Source organism: Phoca vitulina, unplaced genomic scaffold (genome assembly GCF_004348235.1).
Source record: "Phoca vitulina isolate PV1807 unplaced genomic scaffold, GSC_HSeal_1.0 scaffold93, whole genome shotgun sequence".
NCBI lineage: Eukaryota > Metazoa > Chordata > Mammalia > Carnivora > Phocidae > Phoca > Phoca vitulina.
The window spans coordinates 2,329,163-2,342,071 of record NW_022589796.1 but is presented as its reverse complement, the minus strand read 5'-3'; the positions used below and the strand labels follow the sequence as shown (position 1 = coordinate 2,342,071).

The following is a 12,909-nucleotide window of genomic DNA, read 5'->3' as shown; positions in this document are numbered from 1 at the left end:
AGTGAGGGATAATAAATACAGATCTCCCAGACAGAGGTCAGCAGGGCTATCAGTGGCTGCCCCTGGGGGAGGTGATAAGGCGGCAGAGAGGATGGCCACCTAGAGCATGTGTGGACCAGCTGAAACTCCCAACTTGACCATTTCCAGGTGCCTCCTGCAGTTTCCAGGTACGAGAGCAGCACAGTTCCTGACTTGAAGGGGTCATGAGGCCAGTGAGGAGATGGGTATCCCAAGAGTAATTATGTGGGCAAATAACTAGTGAGCTCAGACTCTACTTGATCCCTTCGTGGGTGTATAAGGTCATAGGGCCTTTGCACAACCTTGGAGAGGGGAAAGCCTGATAAATACTGAGTCTGAATCCCCTACCAGTTTGGTGAAATGGGGGCACAGTGTGACTTAGGTTGATCAGAAGAAAATGTAATAATGCATTTGGATTTGTACATCTGAATGGAGATTTGAACCTTCCATATTCTACTTAAGGTTGCAGACACTGACAAAAGGAATAGATATATTTTATTTTTTACTCCCTCTTATCAAACCTGCAACCTGCCCCACTCCCCCAAACTCCATCCCTTTCTATTCCCTTCTGGTGACATATGCCAAGTTCTTGTTAAAGTCTATATAAAGGAAAAAAAGAAGAAAAAAAAAAAAAGAAAAGAGCAGAGAATGAGGTCCGAGAAAGTAGGAAGTGTGTGGAACATTCTGGAAAAGTTTTTATATACATTTGAGAAATGGAATGAAATGAAGGTTCTCCCCAAAGCAGTTAGAACATAATTACCTCAAACCTGCCATAGAATAAAGGTCAGAAACTAATAAACCAACAAAGTATCTGGCACTGCCTTTCCCTTCAGGAGGTTCTAACTCTACTGATTTTTACCTGAGAGGCACTGCTGAGAAGAAATTCGTCTATTAATTGGCTTATGAGGATAGACACCCAGATAAAGAGGCTTCAGTTGCTGTGACAAAATCATTTCATTCAGTTTTTTCTGCAGAATGAAATATTCTTCAGATAACTTTGATATCTAAAAAGAAGGTCATGTGTCAGATTAAATCAAGGAAAAGAATTCAGAGGGCTCCACAGGTACCCCGGGGTCTGGCAACTGCCTGATTGACGGTCCCGGGACTCTCACGTACGTTTTCTCCAGAACCCACCCTGACCCTGGTCTGAAAACCGAGGGTCTGGAAAAGTCCTCCCCTGACCAAGCCTCCTCCCACTTTGTGCCACTTGCGCATCGACTCACATTTTCCATTTAAACCTGCCAAACATGTCATGCTACGTGAATGTTCTGTCCTGATCAACTCCTCCCAGCGTTCCTGAGACCTGGCTTCTGTCCCTAACACTCTGTAGCCATTTAGTCCGAAGAACCCCTCTGTTGCCTTGGATTGGGTTAACCTCGTCCTCTCCTTTCCAGTGTTCTCAGCCTCACTTCAGGCCACTCTCCTCTGGTTCCTCCCTTTCCATCTGGCCCCTCTGCCTCCGTCTGGGCTGCATCTGGCTCTGTTAACACAGCTGTCCTGCTGGGTTGCACACGGGGCCCCTGCTTTTCTGCCTCTAGCTTCGTCCCTGTGGAGCACTGAATCTACTCCTGCGACACTATTAGCCAGCTCTAGCAAGATGACTTGGTAATTCTGCATCTCCTCAACGTCTCTGACGTAAAGCAGGTCAGGATTCAAATCTCCAATCTGGTCTTTAGTGTGAGAAAACACATGCACCAAGGAAAGGAAGGACCATATGTATATTAAACTATTTCCATGTGCTTAAAAAAAATAGAACAGGAAGGGGCTGGAAGAGCTCTAGGAACAGCCAGAAGTTGGAGATGTTTGGGTCACACCTGTAACATGAAAGAGGTGTCCACGAGCCACTGTCAGAGACAAAAAGCAGAGTTTAGGGACCCACGAGTATTAGGCAATCCCTCTTTGATCTAACTCATGATGAGATTTCCTTCCTTCCTTCCTTCCTTCCTTCCTTCCTTCCTTCCTTCCTTCCTTCCTTCTTTCCTTCCTTCCTTCCTTCCCTCCCTCTCTCTTTTTCTCCTTCCTACCTTCCTACCTTCTTTCCTTCCTTCCTTCCTGATATTTCTTTCCTTCCTTCCTTCTTCTTTTTTTTTTTTTAAGTACACTCCACGCCCAGCATGGATCCTGATGTGGAGCTCGATCTCACAACCCTGAGATCAAGACCTGAGCTGAGATCAAGAGTCAGACGCTTAACCGACTGAGCCACCCAGGCGCCCCTAATGATATTTCTTCCATGGTTTTCCATGCTATTGATTATCCTGATAATGCATATTAACTTATAATATGCATTTTAGGGGTCATCTAGTTAAAATCGTTCATTTTACATAAAAGAAAATAAAGGTGCCCACATACAAAGTGATTTTCTTAAGGTCAAACACCTAGACAGAAAGCAAGATCTGGAATTGGCATTTCCAGGAGCTGCTCGCTGTGGTCTCCCTCCAGAGTACTGATTTATCAGTGTTCAATGCACACCCCATGAGAAGCCCTAAAGCCATCTGCCCCCTTCTAGAAACAGCTGAAACATGCCTACTCATGGCACAAGATATTCTCCAACAGGGAATCTTTCTTTGTGGGTTTTCTTTATGGTTCCTCATTGTCATGACGTAACATGTAGATTTTCATCTTCATTGCACATATGTCTGAGTATGGCTACATGCCTAATTTTGACACCTAGTGATGTCTGCTCAAAATTTGGGGCAGAAAAAGCATAGACTTCAAAGGATTTATAAAACTTTCTTTTTCCTTTATAATGAAAGATCTCAGATATGGAAATTCGCATTGTCAAATGTGAGCATTTTAGTAAGCTGTATAAACTGATGACTACTAGTCTCCTTACTACACAAGATTTCTATCATATCTTACATTATTTCTTACGGCACATTGTTTAAAAGAATTATAGCTATTTGAATAGCAAAACCCTTGAGACATTACAAAAGAGGTTTGCAGTTTCATAAAAACAGATGAAACAGCGTATCAGTTATCAGTGAACTATAGGTTTACTTTAGTTACTGTGTAGTTCCCAGAGACTTCTACTAATAAATAAATCTGTTTATTTACATACCTGTTTTGAAAAGATGGCCAAATCACATGCTTCTTTCTCTAAAACTGTTTTTGGGTCTTTGTCATTCTTTGTCCTGGAATTACAGGATTCCTCATGTTTTGTGGGATAAGAATACAGATCGTGAGTATTTCTTGCTACATCGGTCGGTGTTGCAACAATCTTTTGGTTTTTAAAAGAAGACACCCTGTCCTTCCTTAATTGCTGCCTCCTCTTGTAGCTCCGGTATTTGCTCTGAATGAACACTGCTGATCTGTCTTCTTCCTGAGCTCGGACTCTTGCTTCGGCCTGCCTCTCTCGGACTGTCCCCGGCCTCAGATGGCATCTCTGCTGGCTGCAGGCTGGTGCCTTCTGGGTCACTACTGATGTCTTCTTTTCCTTTTCCTTGCTATTTGTGTTTTGATAGACTGACTTTTGGCTAAGACTAGGTTCCAAAGTCTTTCTAAAAGAAGGCTGCTTTGTCTCATTCTCCACTGACCGAAGTCCTGGGTAGCTTGGCCTTTCTGATAGGGCCTTCCTTTCTAGATATGCTGCTTTGGGTTCTTCAGAATTCCTTTCCTCTGCATACCTCTGGTAGTAATTCTGGACCACAGTTTCCTCCTTCTCCACTTTCCTTATCTTACTGTTCTCTTCCAGGTCTTTCATATACTTCTTTTGGGAGTGTCCTTCTGCCCAAGGGTCCCCCACTAGATGTGGTTCTTGCTTAGCCTCTTCCTCAAACATGTTATTCACTTTTTTCTGAGTTTGATATCCTCTGTTGTTATTTTCAATGGCCAGAGTGCCTTCCTCTTCAGCTTTGAAAGTAGAAGTCTTCACTACAGAGGTACTTTCTTTATTGTTTGGAGCTGGAATGACTGTTTCATTAGTAGAAACTGCATTTTCTATCTGTTTCTTCACAGAAGATTCCCTGTGTAAAACAGATTGCATCTGAATATATGATACTAAACTGGAGCTTACTTACCTCTTCTGGCTATAGCTACATGCTACATGGTGTTGGGACAATAGTAAAGGGGCAAAAAAAGCTCAGAGTAAGAACTTCTCAAGTCACATTAATCATGTGCTTCCCAAATGTTCTCTCTGGTGGCTGCTCAAATAATGATAAAACCAGTTCCAACTTAGGATGAGAAATATCCTAGCATATTTTCACCTAATGAGGCATCAAAATCCTGGGAACTTCATCACTTCAAAACATGTCTTTTTCAAAAGGAAGTACCTACAGTGAGGAGAGGTTGTGGAAAATATGCCTAAATTTGAGACTAGCAAGCAATGTACATTCACTAGGCTGACGTGCTGTATTTCATAAGCTCGAAGTCTGCTGATCACAGGGAATATTGTACAAAATTAAAGGGAAGCAGTGTCCCTGCTACAGTTCATGATCATATAATATGTTGACCAAAATTGCACAGTTGTTATTTTACCAATATCCTTCCAAAGTGATTTTCCCTTATCTTGAAGATAACATCTCTCTACAGCTCTTTTTTTTTTTTTTTTTAAAGCCACATAGCCTTTTTTTTTTTTCTTTTGGTGAGGACAAAACCCTCACAAAAGCAGTATGGCCTGAAAAGCGTGCTAAGGTACAGTGAAAAAGTCATAACCTGATACCCTGACATATCCTGACATGCTACTTGTGGGTGTTTTGCCAAAAACTTTTCATTTTGGCTCAGGAAAGCCAGGAGAGAGTTTTGGTCTTTTGCAATCTGTACAGAAGGACCTGTCTTGAAGTTGAACTTGGAAAAAGTTACTGGAACTCAAATTTCCTAATTCCCCTGGCTACTTCCTAGGCCTACGATAGCATCTTTAGGTTTATGCAAGAAGCATAACAACATTGGGCCAGAGAACTAGATGGGGTACCAAGAACCCATAATTTCAATGAGTGCCTATACTAGTATTTTGAATACCCCCAGAGAATGCCTATACTAGTCAGAATACAATTAATGAGAAAAAGATAAGCAAACTCTATCACAAAGCTATAGTAATCAAAACAGTGTGGTATTGGCATTTAAAAAAAGATCGGTGGAACAGAATAGAGAGCCCAAAATAAACACACACATTTATGGTCGATTAATTTATGACAAAGGAGCTAAGAATATATACAATGGGGGTAGGATAGTCTATTCAATAAATGGTGTTGGGAAATTAGACAGCCACATGCAAAATAATGGAATTGAATTCCTATCTTAACACTACTACAAAAATCAACTCAGAATGGATTAAAGACTTGAACATAAGACCTGAAATCATAAAACTCCTAGAAGTAAATGTAGGTGGTAAGCTCCTTAACTTTGGTCTTGGTAATGGTTTTGTTTGTTTGTTTTTTGGGATTTGATACCAAAAGCAAAGGCAACAAAAGCAAAAATAAACAAGTGGGACTACATAAAATGAAAAAGCTTCTGTGCAGCAGAGGAAACCATCAATAAAATGAAAAGGCGACTAACTGAATTGGAGAAAATATTTGCAACTCATATATCTGATAAAGGGTTAATATCCAAAATATATAAAGAACTCGTACAACCCAATAGAAAAAAAACAACCTGATTTAAAAATGGGCAGAGGATCTGAGCAGACATTATTCAAAGAAGATATGAAAATGGCCAACAGGTACATGAAAAGGGGCTCAACATTACTAATCATCCAGGAAAACGCAAATCAAAACTACAATGAGATATCACCTCACATCTGTTAGAATGACTATTATCACAAAAGACAAAAGAAAACAAGTACTGGTGAACATGTGAAGAAAAGAGAATCCTTACGCAATGAGAATGTTGTGTGTTGGTGGGAATGTAAATTGGTGCCATTACGGAAAACAATATGGAGGTTCCTCAAAAAACTAAATAGCAATACCAGCAATCTGACTTCTGGTAGTATATCCAAAGGAAACAAAACAATTATCTCGAAGAGATCTCTGCACTTCCATGTTCATTGCAGTATTTCTCGCAATAGCCAAGAGATGGAAATAACCTAAGTGTCCATTAATGGATGAATGGATAAAGAAGGTATGGTATATATATACAATGGAGTATTATTCACCCACGACAAAGAAGGAAATCCTGCCATTCTTGATAACATGGATGAAATAAACCAGACAGAGGAAGAAAAATACTGCATAGTATCACTAATGTGTGGAATCTGAAAAAGAAAAGAAAAATCAAACTCACAGAAACAGAGAGGTGTGGTTGTAAAAGGGTTAGGTGGGGGAAATAGGGAGAGGTTGGTAAAAGGATATAAACTTCCAGCTATACGATGAGTAGGTCTGAGGATCCCGTGCTAAAACATGGGAGCAATTACTGTTTTGTAGAATTGAATTTTGCTAAGGGAGTACAACTTAAATGTTCTCACCAAAAATGCATGAAAAAGAACTATGTAAGGTGATGGATGTAGTAATGAATTAAATGGGGAAATCCTTTCACAATGTATATGTATATCAAATCATCATGATGCACACTTTAAATATCTTAGAATTTTATCTGTAAATCATTAATTTTCTATGTAAATACCTCAACGAAGCAGAAATTTTTAAAAAGATGAATCAGTTCTTGAGATCTAATGTACAGCATGGTGACTATTAATGATGCTGTATTATAGACTTGAAAGTTGCTAAGGGAGGTGTTCTTAAATGTTCTTACCACACACACAGTTGTAATTACTGAGGTGAGGGAAATGTTAGCTAACTTTACCGTGGTAATTATTTCACAATATATATGTGTATCAAATCATCATGTTGTACACCTTAAACTGACCCAATGTTATATGTCAATTCAGTCCCAATAAATTTGGAGGAAAAAAAAAAAGACAAGGGTCCTGGGATTGGGGCTGGAATGATCTTTATCTCTCTCTCTCTCTCTCTTTTTTTTTTTTTTTACAAGGCATTTTATTCCTCAACGGGAAATCCATCTCCAGCCTGGGTTTCCAGCAGGAAACGACCCTTCTCACCAAAGTGACTTTAAAATGTGTCTCCCTTAAAAATTAAAGATGTAATGTATGGTGATTAACATAACATAATAAAATTAAAAAAAAAATGTGTCTCCCTTAACATCATGAATGATGGCACATGCTGACATCATGACATCTTGGTGCGATGCACCAAAAAGGACACAGCATCACTAATGTAGTACTCCCGCCAAAAACGGCTCACCTGAATCTAGTCAGGAGGCAGAAATCAGATAAGTCCATCCTGCATTTGCAAACTGGATGTTCTGCCAAGCATCTGACCTGGGACATTTTAAAAATGTGAAAGGCATAAAACACACACACACACATGAACATGCACGCGCACACACACACACACACACACGCATTTACAAATACATACACCCACTCACACACATATACATACACACATACACACACTCCCTCTCTCTTGCTCTCTTGCTCTCTCTCACATACACACTCACACACAAAGGCTTGGGAATTTCCTTAAAGAAGTCTTTAAAAATGTGAAAACTGAATGTAATGTATTGTCTTTGGATGCTAGATTTTTTAAAGCAGCCATATAGAATATTAGGACAATTGGGGAACGTGAATATGGAATGTATATTAAATAACAGTATTATATCATCATTAAATTTCTTTTTTTAAAAATTTTTTTTATTTTACATTTTTTAAATTTTATTATGTTATGTTAATCACCATACATTACATCATTAGTTTTTGATGTAGTGTTCCATGATTCATTGTTTGCGTATAACACCCAGTGCTCCATGCAGAACGTGCCCTCTTTAATACCCATCACCAGGTTAACCCACCCCCCACCCCCCTCCCCTCTAGAACCCTCAGTTTGTTTCTCAGAGTCCATTTTCTCTCATGGTTCGTCTCCCCCTCTGATTTCTCCCCCTTCATTTTTCCCTTCCTACTATCTTCTTTTTTTTAACATATAATGTATTATTTGTTTCAGAGGTACAGGTCTGTGATTCAACAGTCTTATACAATTCACAGTGCTCACAATAGCACATACCCTCCCCAATGTCTATCACCCAGCCACCCCATCCTTCCCACCCCACACCACTCCAGCAACCCTCAGTTTGTTTCCTGAGATTAAGAATTCCTCATATCAGTGAGATCATATGATACATGTCTGTCTCTGATTGACTTATTTTTTTTTTAAAGATTTTATTTATTTATTTGAGAGAGAGAATGAGAGAGAGAGAGAGCACATGGGGGGGGAGAGTCAGAGGGAGAAGCAGACTCCCCGCTGAGCAGGGAGCACGATGCAGGACTCGATCCTGGGACTCCAGGATCATGACCTGAGCCGAAGGCAGCTGCCCAACCAACTGAGCCACCCAGGCGCCCTCCCTGATTGACTTATTTTGCTCAGCATAATACCCTCCAGTTCCATCCACGTCGTTGCAAATGGCAAGATTTCATTCCTTTTGATGGCTGCATGATATGGAACGATCTTTATCTCTTACAAGGAGATACAACTTATTCATCTTTCCATCAATTCAAGTTTTATCAATGAGACAAAATCTACATACTTACATCCCTTCCCTTAATCCCTACCGAGATCCATGTCCCTACTGCACCCTTTGCATATTTTTATAGCAGAGTTAACTTGTGTTTCTTGAATCATGTATTTATTGGTTATATTTACTTTCCATGATTCTATGAGCAATTTTTAAGATCAGGGTTTTGTCTTATTTATCTATGTGTCCCTACAGCTTAGCATAAAACCTTCTGTATGAATGAATTCAGGAGGATCTGCTAATATGCACTTAGAAATATTATATGAAGGCTCAAGAGAAGAAAGGGCAAAGTGCCATGTTTTGAAGATTGGATTATAGTTTAGGAGTTAATGGCATATTGGTTATTAAGGCCATGGGAATGAATGAGAGAGCCCAGAGATGATGATATTTAGATGTGAAGGAGGATTTAAATATGGGGAGAAGAGGAGGAATTAGCAAAGGATACTTAGAATTAGGAGCCAAAATGTAAAGAGCAATCTGGCAGAAGCCTAGGAAGAAAAAAAACTGTAGAAGGAAAGGGTGGTCATCAGCGTGAAATGCCAATGAACTCCCAAATAGGATAAAGAACACAAGAGTGGCCACTGGGTGTTCACTGACATTTAATGGATCAGTATTAGGAACCTGATTAGGTGCAAGAAAGACTGAACTTTATTTTGACTTTACAGATTTGAAGAAATGTATAATGTCAAAATGGTATAAGAATGAACATCATTATACCTTTTATTTTCAAAGTTTTTCTTGTAGTCAAATTCCTGATCATTGGTCTGAATGGTTGTTACTGCTGTGTTTTTCATGTTAACAATTTCTTTCCTTTGTTTCCTGACTAGATGTCCTCTTGCAGCTGAAACATATAAGGCCCGGAGTAGTGTTAATTAGAATAAAGAAAAAAAACATTACTTAAGTGAATAGAAACATTTTTTTTTGACCATCAGTGTCAAAGAGGAAAATTAAAGACTCCAAATAGAACATGTTCATTGAAAATATTGTTCATTAAAAAATCTTGTTCATTAACAAGATTCTTCTACATGACAAGCTATAGCAAGAAAATAACTAAAGCGCCTTTTGTATTAAGGAGAGTCTGGGGATGAAACTGAAATGAAAGAGATTAGCTAAGCTGATGAAAAAGACAAAATGTATTCATTTGCTTAAAATCTGTTGATAATTACTTCAGCTATTTGTGAGAGAAAGCCCCTATTATCTAGGTGTATGTTTTGGACTTTTTGGCCAATTATCCTTGGAGCCAGATGTATTTCAGAATTCAGATTTAAACTTTTTATTTTATAAAGGTAGTTCAGAGCAAATAACATATATCCTATAACATTCCCCATGCCAGGGCAACATCCCATAATAAAAAACATGAATATTTCTCCAAAAAAACTATTTTTACTACAGGCGATGATAAAGGACTATAAATATTAGGTTGTGTTTCACTGCCAGATGAGTTACGATAAACCTTTTCTTCAGTGTTTCATAAATTTTGGAATTGTGGATAAAGAATTTGATCCCAAATTATAGGGATTTGCATTCTGATGTTTCAGTGAGAAGTTAAGGGCTTTAAAATCCCCAAAGAGATGAACCATTATGAATGGGCAGACCTGCGACTAGAACATGAATCTTTCAAATGTTAGTCAACTATTCTGCCCACCATGTCAGCATTCTTCAGAAGGCAGGCTGCAAATTCACACTGGATTATAAAATCGATTTAGTGGGCCAAATCTAGCAACTAAAAACGAAGTGGGATAAGCCAGAATAGAGAACATCAGAGTGCATTGCTTGTAGTATGAATGTGTATCAGGTTACAAAGTAAAATATAGTTTTTACTATGGAAGTCAAATCAACACATTTTGAAAGATACTGTATTAAACCATGCCAGGTTCTAAATTTAGTTTCTCACAGAAAAATGGAAAGTGAAATCTAAAGTCTATTGATACGTTTTAATAAAAATTATGAAGTATGATTATAAATATTATTTCCCTACAGCTAACAGAAAGAAATGGATGCCCTTTAACCAAAATGAGATTTAATCAAGTGGTCAAAAATTACGGCAAGTGTAACCTTTGGAATAAAGTAGGAAAAATGTTATTGTTCAATCGATTACAATAATATGACTCCTGCGATCTATAATTGATTCAATCACCTGCTGTATCTTGCACAATAGGTCAACTGTGTTTCACTGAAGCCTGACAGAAAATTGAAAAATTGAATTATTTTATTTAAAGCAAAACATTCAAATATTAAAAGTGTCCATCACTAAAACAATCTGATTTAGATTTGGTACAGAAAAAATATCAACGTGACAGAGTTTGGAATTAAACACAAAAGCTATGTAAGAATGGAGGTTTGTATATAAGATTAGATTTCATGTCCATCTCTAAATGTAACATTATGTTTTGTTACACTGTGAGACCACCTGAGTGATTACCTGACTGTATTATTATAGCGCTCTCTTTCCTTTTCTCCTGTATTTTTTGGTATCTTCTTGAATACAAGAATCCTCTGACACAGGCTTGAATCAAAATAAGCTTGTCAATGGCTTCCTTTCGCATTAAATTTAACTGTTCCACATGATAATATTTCAGGAACACCTGAATTAAAAGAATTAAAATAAAATACAAATAAAATGATGACACACAAATGTGAACACGTCATGCGCTACGCTTTGCAGAACAGACTATATTCTAAATATTTTTAGATTTTGGACATCACTATCTTTTGCTTCTTTGGCCTGGATTTTGCTATAACATTACGGATTTTTATTCTTGAAGGAAACCTCTGTTTGAGAAGGAATACCATTTAGCAATCATACTGTTATTTACAACAGATTTTGTGGAATGGGCCAATAAGCATGGAGGATGTTCAGCTCTTTTATCGAAGTTTTAGCATCATATACTCTGTTAAAAGCTAATTTTTATGTCTCTTAACAACTGTATCTCCCAAAGTTAAAGATCTTACAAATCTAGTTGTAAGATAGAGGACACTTACAGCTATAGTGATTCATCCATCAAACATTTATTGAGACCTGCTGTTATGTACTTATCTGCTGGGGATACAAAGGTGAATAAGGCAGGGACATTGCCCCTCGGGGGCTCCTAAGGGGAATAATGCAGAGAGATGGCTCCAGACGGAATTAACAACATTCTCACTAGACCCTGTGGCCAGCATGGAGAAAGGAGGGCTGGCTTCCAATCATTCTAGAATCAATATGAATCGGGGAAATGCAGGAGCCTGAAGGCCTGGAGTGGTTCTCATTTAAGAGTTTTCCACCTCCCCCAGGAAATACGAAGATTTTGTTTTTCTTTTAATACATTTACTAATAAAGGTCACCTAAAAGAGAGTCTGTTGAATCTACTAAGAAAGTTACTTCAATTCAAATGTAACAACTGAGTCATAAGAACTGGAAACACTGAAAGTTAGTTCCATTACTTGAAAGCTTGGCACCAGAGGCAAACAGTTTAAGCATTACAGGTTTTGATTGAATTTAGTTTTAATTTCTATGGGATTCTACATGTTAATATATTTAGTCCATTCTACTGTTGACAATTCATTTAAAATTCAGTCTGTTTAAAAAGGTCATCTATTTATTTATTTATTTATTTTGCACAGCATTAGAAATGTTTCTGTATTGAATACTTTTATCCATCTTAATGAGTTGGAAAAGGTGAAGTGGAAAAATACAAATAGCTTTAAAATGCTACTTAAACACCATGCAGAACTGGAACCACAAAGGGCCTTTTTACAAGTGAAAACTCCATTGGAAGTCAGGCATGTGTTTCAGACCATAAATCATGAGATTTCAGCCTGACGAAATTCATCTTTGTGATCATCTAAAAGAAAATGATGTAAATAAAATGCACATCTTTTTAGTGCTCAGCATCTCCCCTTACTCAATACTGAGGGAAATATGGATTACTGAATACGTAGGGCACTCAGCCTAAGATAAATTTATTTTTTAAATCCTTTAAATTGTTACGGGAGTAACTTCTTATGTGAACATTGTGAAAATTCTCTCTGGCATGTTCCACCCGGAGACATAACTCATGTGGAAGTTTGTTTCCATCTCTGTAGGTCTGTGGTAGGGCTGACAGTGATTATTTTGAGTGGCCAATCTCTGGGTACTTCTTTTCTTTAGATTGGCTCTTTTCTCCATCCTCCCCCAGTGATTTGTTCAGTGTAACCCCGAGACCTGGTACCCTCTTTATTTCCTTACCCCCCATTTTGTCATGCTGGAGGATGTCTGAGAAGCCTACTACATCTTTTCTCCAAGCAGCCAGCTGTCTCACTTCCATATTCAAAATTTGTTATGATTTATTACTTCATTCTCTAAGGGACTAAATAAGCCAAGATCTCTCGGGTCTCAAGTCTAATACATAAACA

At 38.2% G+C, this 12,909-nt stretch overlaps 1 protein-coding gene across 1 annotated transcript in view; it reads right to left on the bottom strand.

The window, feature by feature from the left end:
* Nucleotides 1-12,909, bottom strand: part of MYO3A (myosin IIIA) — a 229,963-nt gene that overhangs the window by 42,631 nt on the left and 174,423 nt on the right. Inside the window, exons 26-29 of the mRNA XM_032396700.1 lie at nucleotides 10,958-11,120; nucleotides 9,253-9,376; nucleotides 3,077-3,980; nucleotides 878-1,022 (exon numbers count right to left, since the gene is read on the bottom strand). Of these exons, the coding sequence (XP_032252591.1) occupies nucleotides 878-1,022; nucleotides 3,077-3,980; nucleotides 9,253-9,376; nucleotides 10,958-11,120 (1,336 nt within the window). The remainder of the gene's footprint in view (nucleotides 1-877; nucleotides 1,023-3,076; nucleotides 3,981-9,252; nucleotides 9,377-10,957; nucleotides 11,121-12,909) is intronic.